The sequence below is a fragment of the Pseudorca crassidens genome, chromosome 21 (assembly GCF_039906515.1).
Source record: "Pseudorca crassidens isolate mPseCra1 chromosome 21, mPseCra1.hap1, whole genome shotgun sequence".
Lineage (NCBI taxonomy): Eukaryota > Metazoa > Chordata > Mammalia > Artiodactyla > Delphinidae > Pseudorca > Pseudorca crassidens.
Window position 1 is genome coordinate 3,831,275 of NC_090316.1, and position 26,897 is coordinate 3,858,171.

At 46.9% G+C, this 26,897-nt stretch overlaps 1 protein-coding gene and 1 long non-coding RNA gene across 14 annotated transcripts in view; one reads left to right on the forward strand and one right to left on the reverse strand.

Moving 5' to 3' along the window:
• The window catches only part of PSD3 (pleckstrin and Sec7 domain containing 3), a 573,112-nt gene extending 560,945 nt beyond the window's left edge, over positions 1-12,167 (reverse strand). For 6 of the 13 annotated variants that reach the window (XM_067721843.1, XM_067721844.1, XM_067721848.1 and 3 more), the window contains exon 1: positions 11,571-12,166. In XM_067721843.1, the coding sequence (XP_067577944.1) occupies positions 11,571-11,894 (324 nt within the window). In that variant the 5' untranslated portion in view covers positions 11,895-12,166. Of the gene's footprint in view, positions 1-11,570 lie in introns of all 13 variants that reach the window. The other 7 variants (XM_067721852.1, XM_067721853.1, XM_067721837.1 and 4 more) reach the window with 6 other exon arrangements.
• Positions 12,168-25,178: 13,011 nt separating this feature from the next.
• Positions 25,179-26,897, forward strand: part of LOC137216073 (uncharacterized) — a 40,603-nt gene continuing 38,884 nt past the window's right edge. Inside the window, exon 1 of the long non-coding RNA XR_010939581.1 lies at positions 25,179-25,361. This is a non-coding gene — a long non-coding RNA (uncharacterized lncRNA). The remainder of the gene's footprint in view (positions 25,362-26,897) is intronic.

Below are 26,897 nucleotides of genomic sequence, written 5' to 3' on the forward strand. Positions count from 1 at the left end.
GAATCGTCCCAGAGTCAAACTGCCTCCCCTGCTTCCTGCAAGAAATAGCTTCTGATTCACCGACTGGTCCGGCATGCGGGGCCCTTTCCTGCATCTCTGTGTCTCTTAGCAACGCCTCCCAAAGCGGCCCTGTTCAGTTGCCATCATCACCTGCCACCTGGGAAAGGAAACCGGCCAGTTCCGGTGCGGAGCCACCACTCTCTAATGCACAGACATGGGACTCTGTGTCCAGATTTTCTGGTCTTGGTTGCAAATTCTCCAGTGTTGCATTAAATTATGCTTATTTTTAAATCCTGGAATGTGTGCTTCTCTCATGATATTTTATTCTTTTCAGTAAATGTAGTTGACTAATTTAAATTTATTTTTTATACTTTCGAATAAAAGATATAAACTAACAAGCCAGAAACCTTAAATATTTTCAGTTTGAAAAGCATTCACTCTCTAAATATGTGACCACATAGTTGTTACGTTCCTTCATAATGAATCATGAAATTCACACATGAACTCAGGAGAAACCACGAACTCAAACCCTCTCTACATTCTATCAATCCAAGCTTTCCTCCCTTCATTCAGATGGCCCATCTCCATTAAGAATCTTCTCCTGACTAAATCACCCCACTGCAGGCCTACACTGATTATTACATAAAGTAGTAGACCTTTATCTTTATTCTGCTGTTTCTTGTATATATATGTCTAAAAATGCCTCTTTGCATATATGTTTGCCTACCACAAACGTTAAGCTTATAGAAAGCAGAAAAAGAATTTTCTGCCTCTGTTTTGTGCTTTATAAAGGACCTACAGAAACATTTAATAATGCTTGAAGTAACTTACAGGTAGTCAACAGTGTAATTCCTGCCATTACTTCTAACTGGATTTATGTGATGCTTTTTTCTCAAAGGGCTCCAGAAGCTGCAAACAACAAGACGACACAATAAACAAAGGCAGCCGGTCCTCAGTGGCTCACAAAACAGCATAAAGGTGGTAGGAAAGCAGTTTGCAGAGAACTATAAGGAAAAGCTCATTTAGTAAAACAGATCGAGGATGAGAAGGGAAAGAATTTTGCCATGAGCTTTCTAATATGGCACGAAAAGTAGACTGATTTATTTAAATAGAAAAAAGTTATTTTACAGGTTGTTTAAAGCATGGAGTAAAGCTGGTTCATTAGGAGAATAGTTACCGCTATTGGGGGTCATTATTCATAAAGATTATTCACAAAGCAGATCCAGAAAACTAGGTCACCAAGCTCAGCCAGAAATACCACTGTTAATTCTTTGGCTACGGGGCCACCCAGGAACTCCTTTAATATTAGTCTAAGCCACAATACATTTTCATAGAAACACCACTAGGCTAAATTTATGACCCCAAAGATAGTTCAAAATTTTATTCTACTTTGGATGGACTCCAAGAGTGCCAACCACCACTTGCTTGCCAAGTTCCTGGCATGGATGGCCTCACAGTTCACTGCCTACAGATGTGAACCGGAGGGATGAAAGCACCTGAGGGAAGAACAGAAGGAATTGGTAAAAGAGGTCATTTAGTGTGGTTTTGCCATAATCTAAAGTTGAGAAATATTTATGGAGCACCTATTATGTGCAATGCATTTTGTAATGCTCAAAAGGCGGGGGGGAGTTTTTCTATTTAAATCATAAATTCTATGCGCTGCAATAAGTTTAACTTTTTGAGGTTACAAATATGGAAAAGATCTACTCTATTGTCTATCGTTAGAACACAGCTTCATTTGGGGAAATCTCAAATCCTTGAGTAACTGGAGTTTTCTCCCCCTTCACCTGTCTGTGTCCGCAGGACCTCATCAAACCTCTACATTTCAGAACTAAAGACTCTGAAGAAAATTAGAGCCCCCAGTGTTCAGAGGGAGTTAAGCTGTGTGCCTCAAGGTTTCTTTGACAAGATTAGGAAATGAGAGGCAGATTCAAACATGTAATCTGCAGAGTAACTGTAGGGGGGTCACTTCATAAACACACCCACCCTTCCCTTAATTTCTGTGTTTCTCTCCTGCTTAAAACTCTCCAAAGGCTCCCCAATAATAAATTTAAAAATTTATTATTTTACTTAGAATAAATTTCAAAATCCTTACTGAAAACTAAGAGGCCCTGTGTGATCTGGCCCTGCCTATAGCTCTGAGTAAGCTTCACAGTAACTTATGCTCCCCAGTGACCCTGCAGGTACAGGGGACTCTTCTGCTAACCCTGCCTAGAACCTTCCCTCCCTGATCTTCTCGTGGCTGCCTCCTGTCTGTCACTCAAGGCTTAACTCTGAGGTCACCTTCTGTCATCACACAAACTAAACCATTCATTCGAGCACCCTCCCCTCATCACCCCTTGTTTTACTTTCTTCCAAGCTCTTGTGGCCACGTGAAGTCCTATGCCCGTGTGTTGTTTGTTTGTTCATCATTCCCTGTAGGAGCAAGGACTTTGTCAACTCACTGCTGTACCACCCGTGCCTGGAACATTGCTCGTCACATAGCTGGTGGTCAAGAAATACTTATTGAATGAATGAATCTGGAAGTTATTTCTTCAGCAACTTTATTCATCCCTAGCATGGCCATAGTCACAGAAAGCAACAGTATCATCTCTGAACACACAAAATCAGAAGAGGGACTTCCCTGGTGGCAAAGTGGTTAAGAATCCACCTGCCAGTGCAGGGGACACGGGTTCAAGACCTGGTCCGGGAAGATTCCACATGCCGCAGAGCAACTAAGCCCATGCGCCACAACTACTGAGCCTGAGCTCTAGAGCCCACGAGCCACAGCTACTGAGCCCGCATGCCACAACTACTGAAGCCCACGCGCCTAGAGCTTGTGCTCCGCAACAAGAGAAGCCACCGCAATGAGAAGCCCGCGCACTGCAACAGAGCAGCCCCCGCTCACTGCAACTAGAGAAAGCCCCCGAGCAGCAACGAAGATCCAATGCAGTCAAAAATAAATAAATTAATTAATTTTTTAAATATCAGAGGAAAAAAAATCCTTTCTAAAACTTGTGAGATCTTCTGCTAGCTGAGCCACTCTATCCTTCCGCTGGATGAGCCCATTCAAAACTTCCACTGGTTGAGCCCACTCAAACCTTCCGCTGGATAAGCCCACTCAATCCTTCTGCTATATGAGCCACTCAGAACTTCCGCTGGATGAGCCCACTCAATCCTTCCGCTGGAGGAGCCCACTCAGTCCTTCTGCTAGATGAGCCACTCAACTTTTACTTTATGCAATTAACAAACTTGCCTTACAATTTAAACAAATCTGCTGTCTAGTTTCCTGGCCTGTGGTAGATTAAAAAAAGTATATTAGAGGTAGACACACTAATGGCAGCAAGAAGGGATAGGCCAGCATGGAGAAAACTAAAAAGTTACTAAAAGGCAAAAAGAACTGAGAAAACAGAGTATTTGGGGCATTAAGCGTAGAAGCAAACAGTCTCACAGATCTGAAGTTGCCAGCAAGCAATACTGCAGTTACAGTAATTGCTTAAGTTATCAAGAAAATTAAGTTATGTTGTATACATGTATATGTATCTAAGGAAACAGGGAAATAGTAAATGTTAAGTCCTCCTTCGAAAAGTTTTTATCCAAAATGCTATTTTTACTGTTATTTTAAACGGCAAGCAAAATTCGGTTTTCTAAGAGAATTGATTTCTGTGGAACATGTTAGAGGACCTCTTCCTCCCTCCCTCCCTCCTTCCATTGTTTCCTTCCTCCCTCCCTCCCTCCCTCTCTCCATCCCTTCTCACAGAACTGTGTAGCTAACCATGTCTCTTTTACCTTGAGCAGCTAGAAAGCACACAGCCAAATGTGACTTTCAAACATACTGGCTCTGTTGGCCTTTATGTTCTTTTGGGTTCTTTTCCTGATCTTGACCTTTCTTCATCTTGACACTTATTTATGTTTTCCTAGAACTGATTCTTTATTACTGTTTACCTTCACCATTATTTTTTATTTTTTATTATTTGTGCTATAGTTATTTTTATTATTATTTTTATTATTTTTATTATTTGTGCTATAGTTGTAGGGCACTTTAAATCCTTTATGGAAAAAGATTGAGATCTCTCTGCTTGTGGCATGAGATGGATGGAGTGACATTTTAACTGTTACTTCATCATACAATCAGATTGATAACTCAGTCAAGAGTAACCAAGCTTCTTGCAGACAAAATGGAATTTTCAAATGACAGAACATTGTAAGTGCTTGAATAGGGTCCTGGAGCTTTTTAGCTCACGATCTGCTGGACTTGGTAATTCAAAGGTTAATACAAAATCACACATCCTGAAAATTGAAAGTTAAATTCCAAAAAGTTAAAATTGACTAAATATAATCACAGGATATGTGCACAACACAAAGGGCAGCCAAAAAAGAGCCACAGCTGCTGATTCCTTTAGAACGAAGGAGAGCGAACTTCCTCACAAAGCAGGCTGCAGCGGCCCAGCAGTGGTGACATGGTGGAGCCAGGGTTCTTTCCTTTGCCCATCTCGTGTTTTCACTGATACGGTTCCGTTCAAGGAACATGGCTTCCCCTCACTGTCCTGACTTCTCGGATTCTGTGAGTAGCCCAGGGAGTGGCTGTAATGTTGAACAGATCACACATAGAACCCAAAGGGCTACAGAACCCTGCTTTCACTGAAGGACTTATATTTATGTAAATCATGTAGCATTTTACAGTCTCTAAAAGTCTGCAAGGAAAAAAGTCTTTGAAAGAGAAAACTTACCATATTATGCCCAGTAGCAGATTCTGGAAACAAATCTATTTATAAATCATATCAGGCAATAATTTGATTCTAATACATTGCTTGTTCAGGGATGCTTTTTAAAAAAATCTCCTTAAGAGCTATAAAAACTGGCTTCCCTAAAATCAGAGAGGGCTCAGATAGGACATTTATAGAAAGCAGTGACTTTATAAATTTTAAGTGAAACTCCCTGAAAGTGTCTTTGTCATCTATTGGGTTGGCCGTCCACACCTGCCCCCTTCTCTCCATGTCCCATCAACTTCTAGGACCTGTCCCTCACACAGGTTTACATGGTTATAACCACCTTTGGGCTCTCAGTAGATCTGATAGCACCATATGAGCTGTCCCCACCACAGTAGGTTGGGTGGGCACCAACCCCCAACCTGCACTGGACCAAGAAGCCTCTTTGCAGGGGGATTGGGAAGCAGGTCTGAGGAATCCCAGTCTTTAAGGAGAGGAGATATAAATCTGGGAATTGTGGGTGACCATATTCCTCCCCCTGGAATAGGGGAAGCAGATGTGCAAAAAGAGAAAGAATAGTTCAGAGAAGAGTGCTGGTAAGGGCAGAGAGCAACAGGTGAGTTGAAAAGAGAGACCTGGGGCTTCTCTGGTGGCGCAGTGGTTAAGAATCTGCCTGCCAATGCAGGGGACACGGGTTCGAGCCCTGGTCCAGGAAGATCCCACATGCCGCGGAGCAGCTAAGCCTGTGCACCACAACTACTGAGCCTGAGCGCCTATAGAGCCCGTGCTTCACAACAAGAGAAGCCACCGCAATGAGAAGCCCGCACACTGCAACGAAGAGTAGCCCCTGCTCGCCGCAACTAGAGAAAGTCCACGTGCAGCATCGAAGACCCAACGCAGCCAAAAATTTAAAAAAAGAAACAAAAAAGAGAACTGGATGCCCTGGAGCCCTCATGCCAGGTGATCCTGACGCAGCTGCACCCCCACCCTTGGTTCTACACACCCAACACTTACAGGCAAGGGTTCTCCTCATAATGAATCCCCCTCATTGGGGTTAAGTAGCCTTGTGGGTTTCTATCACACACAACCAAGAATCCTAACTAATCTACAAGTGATAGAACACTTTTGTTCAAGGGCACAAAACTTGAAAGTTAAACTGAGGCAATTGTTGGAACTGATTCCAACTGGCTGAGTGCGGACAAGCCTCTTCTTCATTCTGGGCCTTAATTCTGGAATCGATTTCCAATATTCCCTTTGCTAAGTAATTAAATCACGGGACTAAAAACACAAAACAATCCCTTTCAGCGAATGTATTTCCTTTTAATATGGGAGAATAACAAAACACAACTCCTTTTTGTACAGTTATAAAAAACTCAATTCAGTATTTTGTCCAAATCTCTCAGGGCAAACCTAATACTTAACTCGTGCTACCAATATTTTGTAGAGAAATTTAACACTTGAGATTAGAAAATTGGGTATATATTGGTGTAAATTGTTTAAATATGTATTTTGGTTCCTTTTTAACCTCTGGATCCTGGAGAGGTATCTAATTTTACCAATAGAGGAGTTTCCCAACAGTAGTGACTTCTAAACATGATGGATTTTTAGAGATTTGTCATCAAAAGCTGTAGCTTTGGTAGAGTTTTCACAAACACAGCTGCAAATGGATTGGCAAGAATTTAGAATCTTGAGCTAGTGGGAAGCAAATCACAGTCTGATCTTTTCACATTTCAGATGAGAAGTTGAGACCCAGCATGAGGAGGTCGCCCTTACTTAGCTAACTTGAACCAAAGAGGGGGCCAGACCTGGGTCCCAGCTCCCACCCCGAATCGTTTCTACAAGTCTCAGAGGCAATGTGTGAAGTGGTCCGTGTGCTCTCCGCCCTCTTGTCCCATCAAGATGTGGAGGTGAGATGGGGCCATGAGGGCGGCTCCTGCACAATGACGACAGGACGTCTGTGTGAACGTCGAAGGAAGGGGTAAGGAGAGAAAAAGAGTGAGAGAACATTGTCATGGGAACGCCGAGGCAAACCACAAGATGAAAAAGAGTTGAAACCCATTCTGCTACCTCAGGTTTTATTTACTGAAATAATAAATCAAGACATCTGTGTCAAAACCAATGCAGTGTAAAACAGACTAAAGATAAGCTTTTGAATCTGATCAGCACTGTCTTCTAAATACCAGAATCCTTTAAAAGTGATACCACTGCACAGTTATCTACATCACTGTTCAAATTACTATATGGCATTTGTGCAAGCTCTCTCTTCTAGCTTCTTTTAAAACTTCTAAATTGCTCACCAAGAATGACTAATATAATGACAGAATTATCTAGAATTTTATCTTTCTATGAGCAGAACAGTTTCTAAACTCACAACAGGCCAGAAAAGTCAAATTGGCTTAAGAAATTAAGCATTTACTCCAGATGAGATCAACGACCTCCTCCTGGGGATTAGGTGTACCTGGGGGTCAGTACTGAACTTCAGAGGAGAACTTCATTCAACTCGAATCTGGTCAGAGAAAGAAATATCAGGCTTTAGGGAATAGACAGCGAACGATTGTGGCCCTAAAATTTTGTGGTGGGGATTTGTGTTACTGCCCAAAGATGGCACTGACTCCTATCACTGGATGTTAACCCCCTTCCAAGTTTCATTCATTCAACTGATTGTTCAGTGCTGGTCCTATAGAGAACATCCCAGCTCCCGCTGAAATCCCATATCCCCTGAGAGATGCAAGCCCGCTAAGGGTAGCTTCCCTGCCCTGGAGCCGTTTGACAAAATAATTAATATTTAGAGACAAGCGGAGGTAGGTGAAATTAAATTATTTTCATACTTTTATTTCCTTAAACAGTTTCATTACCTTTCTGGATTCGAAGATTCATACTTATCCCAGAAGGTCAGAGCTGGAAAGACCTCAGAGGTCAGACGGGGTAACCTTGCTTTGCTCAGTGAGTCGTCAGGGCGCTTAGCTAGTTGGCTGGCAGAACCAGAGCTTCATTTCATCTCCTGAATCCCAGTGACAGTGACCTTTTCTCTAAATAAAATCTCTCTATCAAAAATTGATACACTTTACAGACATATTTCAGACCCTGTTTTTATTTTAAGGCAAAACAATCCAAGACACAGAGGGTTAAAGCTATTCTCTCTGATCTGCTGTGTACAAGTGGACCCCCCTTCCCCTCAGCACCTCAGGGAATAACTGCTCCCTACCCCCGTCCCTGTGCCCCCGCCCCCAGCCTCCAGGGAGGCCCTTTCTGCCCTGCTTATTCTCACTCTGCCTTCTAAACCCTGAACACTCCTAGCAGCTGGTGATGAAAACTCAAAAAGCTAATTGTTTTTGAGATGAGAGAGGAAGAGAAGAGGAAGACCAAAATAAAGAGGTAAAATCCTTGGGAAATTTAAAGCTACAGGTGGGGTTTGTAGAAATGGCATTTGGGGGGAATTTTTAATATTACTTACTGCTAATTTTCTTTCCTTTTTTTTTTTTTTTTTAAGTTGCTTTCTTGGGAAGGGAAGCTGTGAAATGGCTCTTTTTTTTTTTTTTTCTGGCTGCTTCAGGTCTTAGCTGTGGCATGCGGGATCTTTGTTGAAGCATGCGGGATCTTTTGTTGCAGCGCCCGGGCTTCTCTAGTTGTGGCGTGCGGGTTTTCTCTTCTCTAGCTGTGGCATGCACGTGGGCTCCAGGGCGCATGGGCTCTTTAGTTTGCAGCATGTGGACTCTCTCGTTGAGGCATGCAAGCTCAGTAGTTGTGGCGCGCGGGATTAGTTGCCCCGCGGCATGTGGGATCCTACCTCCCTGAGCAGGGATCGAACCCACGTCCCCTGCACTGGAAGGCGGATTCTTTACCACTAGACCACCAGGGAAGTCTTTCTAATGTCATTTACACACCCAAAGTCATTGTAATTTCAAAACATAAAATATGTAAGATAGGAAGACAGTTTAAAAAATGGAAAATTCCCAAAATGATTGTAGAGAAAGCTATTTTCCCCTCTCATTTGACTTGTGTCTGTTTTCTGTGTCTTTGTATCTTTAGCCCCAAACTCAAGTCACATATCAGCAAGGCTAGGTCACTAGACCTGATAGTCCTGAAGCCCCTTCTCCCATGTCCCAGGAGTGCTTACAGGACCCCAGTCCCGCGGCTGGTGGGCTGCCTTCCGAGGAAGACTCGCCCTCTCAGAAGGCAGTGAGAGCAGAGCTCCAGCCTCTGCATGGACCACAGGAGCTGTGTCCAAGCTGCTGCATCCTGGCCTCAGGACGTAGCAAGTCACTGACCGTCCTCAAGCATCTGTGTCCTCATCCACAAAGTGGGCACAATGATAATGTATAACTTCACAGAGTTGTGAGGTTCTGATAAGAAGGAATCATGCTTTGGAAGCTTTCTGTAGGGCACAGAGAGCTGTAGTTTTCACTAAAGCCTAGTCATGGTTTGGATGAAGAACTAAGTGATTGCTGTACCCGCTCCTTGTGATACTTGGATACATCAGCAATGCTCACTCTGGACCCCATTTGTTTCAACAATAAGGGAGTAAATTTAGCCATTTGGAGAAGAAAGTCTACACTTAGGATCCAGACTTTTTTGCTTGAGAAGTTGATACAAGGACCTCCATCCTATGATACGCATGTAGGAATAGATTTCGCTTCCACGTAAGCAATATTTCACTTTAATAAATGTAGTAAATAATCACATTTGTATGAGTGTATTGAGTGAAAGGCCTCTTCACTGGTAGCTCACAGAAGACATTTTTAACCAGTCTGCTGTCACTATGCGGTGACTCACACAGCTAAGTTCCAACTCATGCGAGGACAGGGCGGTGCTTGCGCACCAATCTATCAGACCCAGGGAAACCGTCATGTGCCCAGGGCTGGGCGGATGGAAACCTCTCTTTGTTGATTTCTTCCTTTCTCTAACGCCCAAGGCCAGGCAGGGGTCATCTGGCTAATAACAGCCATGAGGCACCTGAGGGACTTGTAGTTCTGAAGGTGCTGATTTTCCAACTCCGTCTTTGCTGTGACAGAGACCGTCACACAGTCTGACCAGCATGGTCAAGGTTAAGTTTAGCCCTGCATTCTCCCCTGACCCCAGAGTCCCCAAACTGACCCCTCTAATTCCATGCTTCCCGGTCCTACCTGCTGTCCCACTGACTTTGCTTCTCTTCTCTCCCCTAAGATAGGGCTACTGAGGGACCCTCACTGGCCCCGTGGCGACTGCCAGGCAGGTGGCATCCTCAGGGCTTTCTGATGGGAAAACTGAGAGCTCTGGTGGTTTGCTCAAGGTTAGGAGTTGAACCTGGGGTTTCCAGGATTTTAGCCAGGAATCTTGCCGTCCTTGCTTTAGATGGGGCAGATGTCTGGGGATCCATTAGCAAAAGTGGCTAAATGGGGCAGACAGGCAGAAATCTACCCACTTGGAACAAGTCCCACAGTGCCTCTCCCTAGAGGACTGGCAACAGCTCTGAGGTTTTCTTATACCTGGAAGGCGGAGGAGAAAGGAGGGGAGATGGAGTTTTCAAGTCATCAGAGCAGCATTAAAGTACACAAACAACTACCGTGTGACCCCACATCCAGAGACTGGGCTCTGACGCACGGATATGTCATTCCTCTTAAATCCCTGTAGGAAACGCAAGATACAAGGACTAGGATGGAATGTAAACCATTTCTTAAGGAAGCATGCTAGCATTTCTCTTCTCCAAGAGTTTCCCTCCAAAGAGAACTTGAGCTCATCTTTTCTCCCTGATTCTCTACTGTGGCTGTAAGGGCTGCCTGTTACGGGGAAAGGGGCAGGAAGGAGGGTGTAGAGGCACGCAGGAGGGAGGCACAGGCTCCAGATGATGCAGCATCACGTCCACACCTCTGGGAGGCCCCTCTCCCGATGCTGTGAATTTCATCCATTTCTCTGGTGACTTCCCCAAGCGTCCCTCCATGTGGACCTTCCACACAGTCCAGCAAGAGGCCCCTCCTCCATCTCATCCCACCAACCCCTCCCTCACCCTCATTGCCTGTATATGGACAAAGTATAGCAAGATGTCCGTGCTATCGGGAAAGAGAAAACAAAAGCATAATTTTTAATTTTGTCCACCCATTTTGGGATCAGTACATCTGAGCTGGGTGGAGAGGGGAGGCTGGGCTCAAGCACCAGCCCAGAGAGGAGGCTGAGTGGAGATGCAGAGAATAAAATGCGAAGAGCAAAGAGTAGGCTTGGCCATGACTGGAGCTGGGAGAGACGCTGGAAACCACCCAGTGCTACCCTTTCCCTTCTGGTGGGAAGGGAAGCAGGGCCTGGAGGCTGACGCCAGGAAGAAAAACATCGACCTGCCGGCAGGGGTGGAAGGTGGTCCACTGGGTACAGATGGGGCTGAGTTCCAAGACTGCACTCCAGTTCTGGAAACCTCGACAAAACCCACCGAAGGCTCCCCAAGTCCCCCTCGCCCATTCCGGAGAACAGGTTTTGCTTCTGCCCTTTCCTTTTTGGGAGCAAGAGGAGGATTTTTGCCTAATCACTTCCCAATTCCTTCATCTGGAGTTGGGGATAGGAGCCTTTGTCTTTCGGGTGGCTATGCAGCTTAACACCCAGCATAAGGGCTGGCACAGCACAGGGCTCAACAAGTGTCCGTGCACCGCCACCAACCTCCCTCTCCGCTTTCCCATAAAGGACGCTAGTCTTTGGCAGAAATCTTGGGAAGGAGCGATACATTCTCTCCTTCCGCAGGATAAGCCGCTCGTGCAGGGAAGGTGGCGGAGCACAGAAGAAGGAGCCAGGCCCACAGCGGACAGGAGACCCCAGCGTGAGGAACTGGGGGCCCTGCGGGCACATCGGCCCCCTCTCTCCACTCTCGCTTCTCTGGGAAGAGCTCGGGTCTCAGGGATTCAGCCACGCGCACTTTCTTACCTTGAGAGGCAGGGCGGCAGGTGGGGCCGGGCAGCTCCTGCTGGTCTGGAGGAGCGCACGATGCCTGCCGAGCCTGGCGCTCCTGGGCCGCGTGGACGTGCCCGAGCCCTCAGCGCTCCGCGGGCGCTCCGGGCGGGGTGCCGGCGCCTCGCCACTTCCCCCGGACCGGGGGCTTTCAGCCGCGGCGGCGGCAGCCAGGGGCTGGGGAAGGGAGCCTCCCACGGCGTCCTGAGCCTTCGGGTCCGTGCCCCACACGTGCCGCGGGGCAGGACCGCCCGGCCAGGGCTTCCAGCCCGCGAAGGGACTGCGGCCACCGTCGCCCATGCCGCGAGCCGGGCTAGGGGGTCTGCGTGGCCGGGGCTGCCGCCGTCCACGGGTCCCGGAGGCAGGGGATCTGCGAGCGCGCCCCCTCCTTGCATCCACGTCCCGGGTTTTCTTCTCTCCCTCTTTCCCCTCGTCGGGAGCAGAGCAACTGGGAGCAGCTGGTGCCTCTGTCCCACGGCCCTGCCTCTGCGGGGGAGGGGCAGCCGGGCCCCGCGGGAGCCCGAGGGCCCGGCCTGCCGAGAAGCCGGTCCCGGGACCCGAGAGAGAGCGTCCCTCTTCCGGGCCCCCTGCGGCCGCAGTCCGGGCGGGAGCCAGGGCGGGGCGGGCGCGCGCCGGGGTGGGCCGCAGCTGCACGGAGAGGAAGGAAGTTTTCATCTGCTGCTGCTCAGCCATGTCCTCCAGGGGCTCAGCTGGTCCAGGCGGGTCGACTTTCAGACCTCGGTGCCCAGGGATGCGAAGGCCGGCAGCTGCGGGCAGGCGTGACCTGGCCCCATGGCTCCACGACGGCCTGAGGAAGCAAATTATACACCTTCAGCCCAGGGGGAGTCTTCCCCCTGGAGTGGGGAAGGAGTGGGGATGGAGGTGACCCAGCCGCGGGTCAGGACTGTGCATGAACAGACAGGCTGGGGGAGCGAGGCTGGGAGGGGACAGTTGGGACTCGGCTGCCCTCTCCCTGGTGTGTCTGATGGCTTTCCTTCTGTTATCCGGCCCCCTCCCCATGTTTGAATTGAAGACACTAAAGTTACTAGTTTCCATGCTTATCCTAAACTCCATATTAGCGACACCTGTTGTTTGGTGTCTGACACTGAGACGGATGCATGTAAAGATGAGCCCCCAGGACACTTCAAAGCTCACTTTCAATCTACCTTTCTCGCATCAGTGACACACAGTTGTAGACAACTTTAATGTTTTAATGAATTTCCACTTGGAATCATGTGGTTATTCAGGAATTCCCCAGGGGGTAGTCCCATAGTCCCACAGCAAAATACTAGGCATCACATACACACACACACAAATAGATAAGTAGAAATAAAGAGATAAAGATGAAAAAGAGAAAATAAGAAAGAGAGAAAGATGAAATAAGAAAATCTATCCAGGTGACAAATCAAGCAGGAGGTTTTTTGTTAAATTATTTTAAGAAATACTTTAGTTTTCTTAAACTGTGAGAACAATAGGAAATCACCTGAAAATTCATCCAGTAATTCACATTTAGTGGGCTACTACAGGCTCAATATCCCTCACAATGGAAAAGAGCCCTTTGAGTCCTGCTGACCTTGATCCTGGGGACAGCATAGCAGTGAGTGGAAAAGGTCTTTTCTTTATCAATTTGAGCTTGACTGGGAGGGAACCAGGAAATGATCCTCTGAGACAAACTGGCACGTGGCCTGGAGAGCTGGCAGCAAACTAGCCTGAGCCACAGCCTCCCAACTCCTGACCATGACCTCCCACGGGCAGCGTACCTTCAGTGGCTGAGGGCACCGGCCCTGACTGACCACCGCTGGCCGGGGCGGCTCCTTGGAAATTCTCAGCCTGGGTGGATGGGGCCCTGTGTTTGTTTTCCTTCTTAAACATCTTCACACAGCTTTTCCACCCAAGTTTATGGAGGCTTCTCCTTGTTTCCAGACAGCTGACAAACGACTCAGTCTACATGTGTCCAGAGCTGTCTGGGCCAGGCTCTGGGCGCTGTAGCCCTTTTATAACAAACACCATGACAGAGAAAATTGCAGCAAAACGTATGGCCAAGTCTCAGACTTATCCATTGAAATTATGACATACTGATCTGATTATATTTATTTTCAACAAAAATCCCATGTGAGTGATGTCTAGGCCTCTTTATGTAACTCACTCTCCTATAAAAGAACTTACTTGGACATTGTAACCACTCAACAAGTATTGTACTAGTTGGTTAACCGATTAACTCTGAATAAGGCCAGGGGGGAGCTCTGTCTTCCTGCAGAACAGGAATTTGGGGAGAAGTACCGTTGTCTTGTCTTAGCTTCCAGGGGTTCGAGCATCACACTAGGTGCTCTGCATTTCTGTTATTCACAGTTCAACCCCATCTTGAGAGGCAGGGGGCAGTGTTTCCACTGCACAGGTGAGGAAGGTGGAGCTCGGGGAGGGGAAATGATTGCCTTTTTACCACAACTGCCCCAGATGGGCAGGGGCTTAAGGAACCATCAGAAGAGAAGTTTCACTTCAACTCCAATCTGCAAATAAAACAATGTACCAGGGGCTTCCCTGGTGGCGCAGTGGTTGAGAGTCCGCCTGCCGATGCAGGGGACACGGGTTCGTGCCCTGGTCCGGGAAGATCCCACATGCCGCGGAGCGGCTGGGCTCGTGAGCCATGGCCGCTGAGCCTGCGCGTCCAGAGCCTGTGCTCCTCAGCGGAAGAGGCCACAACAGTGAGAGGCCCGCGTACTGCAAAAAAAAAAAAAAAAAAAATGTACCACAAAGTCTGTGGTGGTGGTGAGTTCAGGACAATTCTCTCTTCCGACTTGTTATTAGCAAGGCTGCCGCAGAGGTGATTACTGCCAAATGTTTCATGTCTAGGTTGTTTGGGCTGGCCTGGGAGGAGAGTAAACAAATGGCGGGGATGCCACTGGGGGGTTGACAGGAGGGCGGAGGGACTTACCTGGAGGACACGTGTAAGACACCTCCTTAGTATTGGGGGGACTTTTAGGGAGCTGGGGTTCTCTGTGAGAAGTAGGGGCAGGTGCCAGAAAAACATGGGTTTCTGCTGTGATGTAAATAGCACAGGGACTGAGAGCACGAGCTTTGGTGCTACACAGACATTTTTCTGAGCCCACTGTGTGGCTTTGTGACCTTGAGCAAGTTACTTAACCTCTCTGATAATCAGTTTCCTCTTCTCTGCGTTAACAATACCCACTTCATAGGGTTGCTGAGAGGATGAAGTGGAAGTGTCTGTCAACGTCTTGTTTAGCATAGTAACGGGCACAAAAAGGTTTCTCGATAAATGTTAGCATTTCTTAGAATGCATATGCACACACTTTTCAGGCCTAGGAAGTTTGGTTGACCCAATGGAACAATTTGAGCTGTTGCATGAAATCTTTTTTTTTTTTAAACCTGCAATGGCAATCATATGCAAGTTTGTACGCTTCCTATCTGATGGGTAAGCATCTGAGAACTGAAGAAGTCACTGCGATGAGGGAAGGGTTAAGGTTAGGGTTAGCAGTGAGTTTGGGGTCTGGAGGTCTGACATGATCATTTATTAGCTGTGACTCACAGCATGTTTCTGACCCTCAGTGGACTTACCTGAGCAAAATATATTTCTGCCCTTTCTGTCTTAAAGAATTGTTTTGAAGGTCAAGGGGGATAATCTGTGTAAGAGTACTCTGTAAACACAAAATTAATATTTATTAAGTCTTTACATCAGGATGGGTGTTGTTATAATAATATCATTAATAATAACTCTAAACTTAACCATCGTCTGATTTCTCTGAAAACTCAAGATCTCTTTGTCTGAAAGGATTCTAAATTGATTTCTCCACCACCACTGACCTTCAAGATTCATAAGGTGTGAAGGCAAACAACAGATAATTTAAACTGGACTCTATTTCTGCTAATGACCTCTTCTCATCACTTCTAGCGAGAAAAGAAGATCTAGAAACTTAACACGGGTGGAGCGGGGAGTGGGCACTGAGGAGAGATGTCAGGGCTTCTCTCTCTCCAACCTTGTGACAACCTCATGCAGTCGGCAGCTGAGCCCCCTTCCAGAGACGCAGAAAGAGACTGAGAGCACCGGGGTCCGGGGTGCAGTGGAGATTTCATCGGGTCTGGCTCCCTCCTTCCCTCTCTAGACCGGTGGACGGTGCACACAGCTGGTCCAGCCCATCTGCTCCTCTCTCCAAACCTGGGCTCCCTGGAAAGGCCCACCCACCCACATGAGCTGCCTCGCTGCCCAGGGAGCTACTCGCTAAAGTTGTTTCTCTAGCGTTCTTAAGAGCTTAAATGATTTAAGATTGTACAAAATGGTACCTTATCAAGATCTGTTGTCTGAATTGAAGAAAAGTAATTCTCCCAAGAGTAGTGATTCCAGAGAAAGAGTGTTAGAGGACCATGTCCCGGGGGTCCCAAGGGCTCCTGGAAATATTCCATTCAGGAGTGACATCCTCTCCACACGCACTCATTCTCTCAGGGGAGTTCACGCCACCCGTCCTTGGCAACTAAATTTGGAGCCTTCTGGAGTCCCTGTGCCCAGTTTGGTCATGACCTTCCGGCATTAGCACCTGATAAGAAGAGAAGAAGGTGGTAACTATAGTCCTCTCCTGCCAAAGGATATGTTTTGGAAAATGCACTGTTTAAAAATAATTTTCCAAGAATTTTCTTCCTTCTTTTTTTAATTTTTCTTTTTTATTTTTGACTGCATTGGGTCTTCATTGCTGTGTGCGCATGGGCTTTCTCTAGTTGCAGCGTGTGGGCTTATTGCGGTGGCTTCTCTTGCGTAGCATGGGCTCTAGGCGTGCGGGCTTCAGTAGTTGTGGCTCGCGGGCTTAAACCGTAGACTCAGTAGTTGTGGTGCCCGGGCTTAAGTTGCTCAGCGGCATGTGGGATCTTCCCGGACCAGGGCTCGAACCCGTGTCTCCTGCACTGGCAGGCGGATTCTTAACCACTGCACCACCAGGGAATTCCCGGAAAATGCATTCTTGATTCAAGAAAGAACGAGAGACAAGGCGGAGGTGGGGGTGGGCCAGAGGGAGAGCTTGGCAGAAATGAAGCCTGAATGGTTAGGGAGGCAGAGAGAGTGGACCCGAGCAGAACTCTGTGGGGCCCCCAATTACAAAGGCCTCTCCATGTCCCCTGCCTCTCGTTTGTAGAAAAGCTGAAGTCTCCCAGGCCTCCCTGAGTCCAAAAGAGTGAGCCCAAGCAGCTAATGATCAGGACAATAGGGTCCCAGACTCAGTGTCTGATGCACACTCCTGAGCTGTTTTACAGATACTATAACTGCCACCAGAGGGAAAAAGCTCACTGCATGATGACCAGACTGCAGCCATGATATAACTGCCACACCCTGAGCAGTACTGAGTCTATGGCTAGCACAATTCCAAGAACTGGCCTCAAGAGAATGGGATTAGCACTGTTGCTCATGATCATCTATACCTTTGTGAGCATCAAAGTAATTATAGCTTGCTCTGCCTGTATACATAAGCAGGCAATAAAAACCGTCAGCAAAGAGATACTACGGACACATGTCAACATCTTCCACTCTAAGACCTCAATGCCCTTTCTCAGCATGAAGAAGTTACAGAAGATGTACCTTCGTTCCTAATCCCATAGAAAAGAAATGATATCTGATGGGGGCGGGGGTGGGGGGTGGGGGTGGGGGGGATTTGTAAGTAGCTCTTTGCAGGAAACTGCCCTCAGCAGGAAACCCCCTTTCTTGTTACTTTAGCAAAGCATCTTATGGAAAAACCCCGAACAAACTTTTTGGCTAACCCAATATATTGTAACTAACCTTAAACCAGGCACCTGCATGCTCTGCTCATCTCCAGCCCAAGCACACTTTTCAAATCTTCTGATCACACAATACCTTGCCTAACTTGTTGGTTCTTTCCTTAGATCAGAGAAGTAGAAATGAAGAATAAGTAATTAACAGATGATCAGATCTCTTCCCTAGCTTCCCCTTCAGTAATCTTGTGAACAGACTGTGTGAACAAGACAGTATCTAAAGAAAATCACAAGAAGTTGAGAAGCCTGCACTCAGTGGGGGAGGGTGATGACTCTGACCCTCTATCTAAATGATTAACTGAAATTATGCCCCTTTTTTCCCTTTAAAAACTGTCATGGCTGAGTAGAATCTTAATTGGTCTTGGGACATGAGTCCACCTTCTCCCCAGATTGCGGGCTTTTCTGATTAAAGCATTTTTCCTTTCTACCAACCACTGCCTCTCAGGTATTGATTTTTTGGTTTGTTTGTTTTTGTTGAATTTTTGAATTTTATTTTATTTATTTTTTATACAGCAGGTTCTTGTTAGTTATCTACTTTATACAAATTAGTGTATACATGTCAATCCCAATCTCCCAATTCATCACACCACCACCACCACCACCCTGCTACTATCCCCCCTTGGTGTCTGTATGTTTGTTCTCTACATCTGTGTCTCTATTTCTGCCCTGCAAACCGGTTCATCGGTACCATTTTTCTAGGCTCCACATATATGCGTTAATATACGATATTTGTTTTTCTCTTTCTGACTTACTTCACTCTGTATGACAGTCTCTAGATGCATCCACGTCTCTACAAATGACCCAATTTCATTCCTTTTTATGGTTGAGTACTATTCCATTGTATATATGTACCACATCTTCTTTATCCACTCATCTTTTGATGGGCATTTAGGTTGCTTCCATGACCTGGCTATTGTAAATAGTGCTTCAATGAACATTGGAGTGCATGTGTCTTTTTGAATTATGGTTTTCTTTGGGTATATGCCCAGTAGTGGGATGGCTGGGTCATATGGTAATTCTATTTTTAGTTTTTTAAGGAACCTCCATACTCGGGTATTGATTTTTGGGTGGTGGGCAGCCAGACCTGAGATCAGTAACAAGACTGATGGCAGGAATCAGCACTGAGCATTCCTGCTCAGGCCGTACAAATAAAGCTTCAGGACTTTCCAGAATATTATGTCTACTGGTTAGAAATGCACCTTCACAGTTGTAGCTTGGTTTCCTCCGTTATCATAAGGAGATTTGCCTAATAGTGAGCTTGATGGTGGTGACAGTGAGAGCTGCCATTTACGAAAAATCTCTTTTATGCCTGACACGGCCAAGGGCACTTTATATATATGACTTCTCACCCCCAGAACAAGGTAAATATTAGACTCTGTCTCAGACAGGAACACAAAATCTGCAGAAGTTAAACTGCTTTCCCAAAGTGACATAGCAATGAGGTGGACCCAGGTCATTCAGGATCCAAAGTCCATGCCCTTTCCACAATGCCACATTGCCTCCCAATGAATATATTTAGAGGACAGCGTTATCTTCCATTTTACAGACAAAGACTTGAGATTTGGAGAGGTTAAAAAAAGAAAATTTTCTCACATCCTCCCCAGGTTCCAGGGGCACGTGGTCCCCTCAACTCCTCCACTCCTTACTTTCTCCAAACCCAGTCCCCTGTGACTATTTTTTCCTCTCCTCCAAAAGCAAGCCGGGCTCATTTCTTCAGGAGATGACACTGTGTCAGATAGTCCCCTTGTGATGACTATTTATGGAGGAACCAGATGGGAACGCTTGGGAAATGCTCTGATTAGAAAGAGGCTTTCATTTCCATCCTGCTTCTATTTCCTTTACTGCCTGCCACCCAACTCCATACACACATGGGTGTGTTCTGAGCGATTCTTTGTATGTTAAGTTGCTACGTGTCTACACTGGCATCTGATCACACAGGCTGATGCTTTTGAAGTAAATGGAAAAATTTCTTGAACAGATCAGAGCACTGGCCTGAGGAACTTGAACGCTCTGTCCTGTGTCGAGCTTAGATGGCCATCCTCTCGTTCACGGTTCTGAGACACTTTCTACTACGAGGCGCTGGGCAGTTAGAGGTGGGGTCCTTGCAGGGAGCAGGACCACTCCACCGAGGGGCTGGGGTGGGGGGAGGAGAAGGGCGGCTTGAAGGGGAGGAGTGTGTTTGGGGTCTGTGTTCGCTGAGGCCCGGGTCAGAGCCAGAGGTTGTACCTCTTCACTTGGTCTGTAATTGTCCCTTGGGGAAGCCATCCTCATAGGGCTGTGAGTTTCCTGGAAGGAGGCTTCACGGAAGCTTGATTAGTTGAGTAGCAATGATTTCAAGTGCACATTTTGTAAGTTCCAGGTGAACTTGGTGACGGCGCATTTTGATCCCACATGCCCAGCACCTCCCATCTGCTCTCCTGTTTAGTCCTCGGGATGCAGAGCCTGAGGCCCAGGGAGGTGGGTCAACTTGTCCCCTGCTGCTGACCAGAGGCAAAGCCAGCCCTCAGCCCTTCTGTCATAACTGCACACAGGGCCCTGATGGCACCAGGTGCCTCCCAGACCCACCCAGGCCACACTCCCTGCCACCCCATCGCATCCTGGCAGTGCCCACCCCATCCTGGCCAGCCAACTATACTGACGCTCTGCACCTGTCTTCCAAGCCCCAGGTCTGCACGCCTATGAGCCTAGGTCCCCAGTGTCTCCAGCGTTGTCAACTCCACAGACAGTGGTTTGCCTGCACCATCCCTGCATTCCCAGACTCTCCTCCCACTCTTCCTCTGTGGGGTCCCCTCAGACAGGACAGGTTCCCCGGGGCCACCGTGCAAAGCCTCCACCCGGACCCTGGCTGAGCTCTCCCCTTCCCTGTCCTCCCCATCCTTGCTAGACACTCTGGCCATCAGTAATACTTCCTTTTCTAGCACTTTCTGCCAGAAACATTGATTCTGATGCCAATGGTAGAAGTAAGAAAGAAAAGACAGGAGAGAAGGAAGTTTTCAAAAGGGTTTAGAAATTTTCTTTTTTCTAACTCCTGACACAGTCTCAAAAGCCATCTGAAATGTTTTAATGTTACAACTCCTCTCCCATAAGTAAAATATTAGGCTAAATTGTAAACTCAGATCAGAACTACATATTGATAATTTTTTAATATACACCAGACTACAAAGTTTATTGAGACTCTACGGAACTATGACTAATTCAGCAGTGAGCTTGAAAATGTGTCTGTATATGTATATGTGTCTGATATATGTGTATATGTGTCTGATATATGTGTATATGTGTCTGATATACTTGCATAGTGAGGCACCGTTTACATAGAAGTGAAGGAGGTTTTATCAGGTCTTAATAGGAACAGCTGTACCCATATGATGAGCACCCTCTTTTCACCCTCTGGTAACGGCCCTGCATGAAGGCTTTGAAGGGAAAACACAGTGATCCTCAGCCCTTGTTGGGGAGTTTGATCTTTTGCTCTACTCCCTAATTCCTGAAAGGGTAGAATGATCCAGAAGTCAAGAACCAGTCCCCTGGATCAGTGTTAAACAGAACCTCTGTCCCAAAAAAGGTACAATGTGATCACTTAAGCAATAGGGAGGGAGAAATCTAGAATTAATAAGGCTGGATAATATTGGGGATCCTTACTTGTCCAGTGGATTCCCAGCTTCAGTTTTAGGATTTCCCAGCTTCTGCTGTACTTTTTTTTTTAAGTTTCTTAAAATAAATTTATTTATTTTATTTATTTATTTTTGTCTGCATTGGGTCCTCAGGTGCGCAGGCTTTCTCTAGTTGGCAGCACGCAGTGGCTACTCTTTGTTGCAGTGCGCGGGCTTCTCATTGCAGTGGCTTCTTTTGTTGTGGAGCATGGGCTCTAGGCGCGCAGGCTTCAGTAGTTGTGGCTCACAGGCTCAGTAGTTGTGGCTCGCGGGCTCAGTAATTGTGGCACACGGGTTTAGTTACTCTGTGGCATGTGGGATCTTCCCGGACCAGGGCTCGAACCCGTGTCCCCTGCATTGGCAGGTGGATTCTTAACCACTGCGCCACCAGGGAAGCCCTCTGCTGTACTTCTTGACAGGAGCTTCAGGCTGAAGGACTGTCCCCTAACAGAGACAAGACCTAGGCTTTGGTCTGGAGAGAGTGATGGAGAGGAAGGAGCCGTGGACCAGACTGCAGTACTAGCCTCACACCTTACCAGTAGCACAGATGTGAGGGTTCAACTTCTGCACGTAAAATTTTTTTTAATTTTTATATTTTAACTTCAGAATGTTACTGAATATATTTTACTTCATAGTGTTACTGAATAATTACCATGTTAGGACCATAGAAGGGAATTTGAATCCTGATGCTTTCTTCTAAGATAAGACAAATAGATTGAACAACTGATGTCATTGCCAGGAAGTGACACAAGTTCACTATTTTAACAAATGCTACCGAGCATCTCCTGTGTGCCAGGTGCTGTGAGTCCTGTGTGACAGGGCTACAGAGGTGAGACTGCACTGTCAGTGCCCAAAGCAGCTTAGACCCTGTGGAGTGCAAACTGCACAGGCAAGTAAACGTCCTTAGAGGCCATGAAACCAAAATGCCACAGGGCTCAGAAGAAAGGACATCATATTAGAGTGGGGAGAGTTAATAGAAGACGGCCTTTGTGGGCTGAATGTTTGTGTCCCTCCAAGATTCACATCGAAACCTAGTCCCAGAGGAATTGTGTTTGGAGGTGGGGCCTTTGGGAGATAATCAGGTCATGAGGGTGGAGCCCCTTTGGTGGGATTAGTGTCCTTACAAGAAGAGGCCAGAGGGCAGTTCCTGCTCTTTCTGCCACGTGAGGACACACCAAGAGTCAGCAGTGGGCAACCAGGAATAGGGATCTCGCCAGACACCAAGTTGGCCAGCACCTTGATCTTGTATTTCCCAACCTCCAGAGCTGTGAGAAATACGTTTCTATTGTTGATAAGCCACTCAGTTTATGGTAGTTTGTGATAGCAGCCCAAGCTGAGACGGAAATGGGGTGCTGCTATAATAAATACTTAAAAATGTGGAAGCAGCTTTGAAACTGGGCAATAAAGGAACTTTTAAAGGCAGTGCTGGTGCAAGCTCAGAAAGGAAAGGAGAGCTGTAGAGAAAGCTTCCATCTCCTTAGAGATCACATAAATAATCATGTACAGAATGTTGGCAGATATATGGATGGAAAAGGCCGTTCTGATGGGGTCTCAGATGGAAACAAGGAACGTGTTACTGGACAATGGAGAAAAGACAATCCTTCTTATAAATTGGCAAAGAACTTAGCTGAATTGTGTTTGTTTCCTAGTGTTTTGTGGAAGGCAGGACATGGGAGTGATAAAATTGAATATTCAGCTGAGGAGGGTTTTTCTTGTCCGTGTGGCTTTCAGGATCTTAGTTTCCCAACCAGGGATCAAACCCGTGCCCCCTGCAGTGGAAGCTTGGAGTCCTAACCACTGGACCACCAGGGAATTCCTAGCTGAGGAGGTTTCTAAGTGAAGTGTTAAAGGAAAGGCTTGGCTCCTTTTGACTTCTTATAGTAAATTGTGAGAAGAGAGAAATGGCTTGAAGATGGTATTATTAAGCAAAAAGGAACTAGAACTTGAAGATTTGAAAAATTATCATATTACAAAGAAAATGAGAAAGCATGTTTGGAAGAGAACACTTAGGGTGTGGCCAGGCGACTGTTTGATAAGTAGATTAGTATGAGTGTGAACTGCGTCAGAGAAGACTTGAATAGACATTTCTCCAAAGGGGACATACAGATGGCCAACAGGCACATGAAAAGATGCTCCACATCATTAATCATCAGAGAAATGCAAACCAAAACTACAATGATAGATCATCTCACATCTGTCAGAATAGTTATCATCAAGAAGTCTACAAATAACAAATGTTGGTGAGGGTGTGGAGGAAAGGGAGCCCTCGTGGTGCACAATTGGTGGGAATATAAATTGGTGCAGCCGGTATGGAAAACAGTATGGAGATTCCTCAAAAATTAAAAATAGAACTACTATATGATCCAGCAATTCCACTCCTGGGTATATATGCAAGGAAAACGAAAACGCTAATTTGAAAAGACACATGCACCCCAATGTTCATAACAGCATTATTTACAATGACCAAGATATGGAAGCAACCTAAGTGTCCATCAACAGATGAATGGATAAAGAAGATGTGGTATAGGGCTTCCCTGCTGATGCAGTGGTTGAGAGTCCGCCTGCCGTTGCAGGCGACACAGGTTTGTGCCCCAGTCCAGGAAGATCCCACATGCCGTGGAGCGGCTGGGCCCATGAGCCATGGCCGCTGGACCTGCGCGTCCGGAGCCTGTGCTCCGCAACGGGAGAGGCCACAACACTGAGAGGCCCGCGTATCACATAAAAAAAAAAAAAAAAAAAAAGATGTGGTGTATGTATACAATGGAATATTAGCCATAAAAAAGAATGAAATTTTGCCATTTGCAACAATGTGGATGGACCTAGATGGTATTATGCTTAGTGAAATAAGTCAGAGAAAGCAATTACTGTATGTTATCACTTATATATGGAATCTAAAAAATAGAACAAATGTATGTAACAAAACAGAAACAGACTCACAGATATAGAGAACAAACTAGTGGTTACCAGTGGGGAGAGGGGCACGATGGGGGTATGGGATTAAGAGACACAAACTACTGTGTATAAAATAGGTGAGATAAGAGCCAGCATGGAGCACCAAGGTGTGGTGGGCACGTAGTCATGCCCAGCAGGCAGGTGCAGATGACTCAGGTGTGCAGGTCTGGTTCACCTTCGCCTGGCGGACCAGGCAGAATCAGCAACCTCAACCAGGCATGCGTGGATTTGCTTCTCACCCATGCTCTCTGCATTTCAGAAGGAAATCCTGCAATAGCAGAAAAAAGGCCTTATTTATCTTGATAGGCCACGTCAAGTACAAGAGGAGTGAGGGGTAGAGGGCAGCAAGAAACACTTAAAAGTGCAACTGTTTGAAAACAGAATGCTTTTCATTAGGTCTGTGCAGCTGCTTAAATAATGGAAAATGACTGTTTATTCCATTTAACACACATAGGCATTAAAACCCCTTTTTTTAAACTTTGCTTCACTTATCTCCACCTGGTAGTCAGGGGAGAGGAAAAGGTCCTTGCTTGTGAAGCAACTTGGAAGATGCCAGGAAGGCCTACTTGGCCTAAAAGTTATGCTTATCAGAGTGACATAGACCCAAAAGATCTATCCCCATGGATTCATTTCTCTGGGTTAATCATTGCCTTGGGGGTGAGGGTGGATTCTCCTTTAATACACTAATTACTCTGGGAGGAGCAAACCCACCACACTCTAGTGTCTCGGTGCAAGTGGTTTTCTTAGGCTGCATCCTTAGGAGGGCCCAGGGGTGCAGACTGGAGGAACAAGCCTCACTCACCGCCCCTGGGAGCTCCCCACAAGCCGAGGATCCCGGGCAGCTGAGGAAGATAAAGGGTTAATGAGCTCAGTGTTTCCAGCTGTAGTTGCAGCCTTTTCTTTTAGTCACTTTCTACTTCTAAAATAGCGTAAGTGACGTAAAAAATTTTAAAGATAATTTTCATCCTTTCCAGCTCTTTGTTCTTACAAATATTTGCTTCTGAAAGAAACATGTTCGCACGTGTACACTTATGTGACTGTGCTTTTTTGGTTTGTTTTGAGTTTAGCAAGAGGAAAAAACCAGTTAACACTAAAAAAAATCCAGCCAAGCAGAAAATTGGGAACAGCAGCAGCTGTGAGGAGAGATGTGCACACCGGGTACAAATGAGTTTCCTTTCCCCCCCGCCCCGAGACTCTGTCCTCAGTCCTCTGAGTCACCAGAGGCCCATCGGATAGGCGGCCATGGTGTGGGCGGGATGGTGTTGGAGGAGAGAAGGGAGAGAGCCTCCTGAAGAGTCCTGATGGAAGAGGCGCCTCAAGGCTGAGGGTTTCCAGTACCGAGGAGCCGCCCTGGCAGCCCCGGCTCGGAGGGAGAAGGCCCTGCCCCTTCCGGACCCGACAGGTGATCTTGGGCGAGTCACTGGGCTTTCTGATCCTCGTTTTCTCATCTGTAAAATGATAATGGTAATGATGTCTCCCTTGCGGAATAGAAGCAAGGACTAAATGAGATACTATACAAGGAAGCAGTTTGTAGGATGGATACTGCTGTGCACGGATGCATAGATGGCTCTACTCAAGGTTACAATATGTCCCTGAAAGACGTGTCCTCCTGCACGTGGCTCACATCAGTCTTAAAAACGTATAGGGGGCTTCCCTGTTGGCACAGTGGTTGAGAGTCCGCCCGCCGTTGCAGGGGACACGGGTTCGTGCCCCAGTCCGGGAAGATCCCACATGCCGCGGAGCGGCTGGGCCCGTGAGCCATGGCCGCTGAGCCTGCGCGTTCAGAGCCTGAGCTCCGTAACGGCAGAGGCCACAACAGTGAGAGGCCCGAGTACCGCAAAAAACAAACAAACAAAAACGTATAGGAATTAGCCAGTGAAAGAGGAGGGACAGTATTTGTGTTCGCAATGAACAAAACACGCAAAGAAACCCGAGGTCTGCAATGTGCAGGGCCGGCCGGGGCTTGCGGAACTGCGAGGCAGGGTAGCGATGAGTCTCAAGCGGGTTGGGCTCGGTGCCCTGTCAGGTTTGAGGCAGACAGCAGCGGGAGCTGACCCCGCAGGGCATCACGTGCCATGTTAGGGAGCTTGGATTTTTATTCCCTAGAGCAATGTTTATCTACTGTGTTCAATGAAATGTTAACAGACATGTCTGTTAAAGTTTCTATAGTCCAGCAAGTTCAGGATTAAACAGTAAATCCTGTTTCTTTGCTGCAGGACTTGTCAGAGCCTTTACTATGCTAAGGTGCTCCATGAAGCTTCAACAAGGGCAGGCACTCTGCCGTATTTCTTCACGTTTGACAGGAGGACCTTTTTCTGACCCTGCCCTCTCTGGAACGCCCACTGCACCAGGGTTTCCATTTTCTAGCTCCACAGTTGGGAAATGCTGCCACTTCAGGGAGTCAGCGTCAGGGTCACTGCATGTCTGTGCTTGTAAATGTTACTGTGCTTTTCCAACCTTTCCTGACCCTCTGTCTGCTCGCCAAGACCCCGTCCCAACCTTCTCTTCTCAAGGGCCCTGCTTCTTCCCCAGTGGATGAGTGTACAAAAAGGATGAAGTCAAGCTGGGCTGGCCCTTGGCTACATCCTAACACATCCACGTCTGCACACTCTGTCCTAATTAGTTCCAGAGATGGCGTTCCTCTTTCCTAGGGTGGACGCCAACATGTCAGTCTAAGAAGATGAAAGAACTGTCAGCGAAGGGAGGCTACCTGTTCCAGGTCACAGAGTTGAAATAGATGGAGGCCTGGCTAGAACCTGTCTCAGCTGCGGCGGCGGGGCCTTCCGCAGGTCCCACTGCCATCCAGACACCCGGGAGGTAGTCCTGGTCCGAGAACGTGGCAAAGGCACGTCATCAGTACAGCGTTTATACCAGCACAAAATTACTTAGTCAGATCTTGAATATGTGTGGTAGAAATCTCTCAAGTTTCTTTTACCAG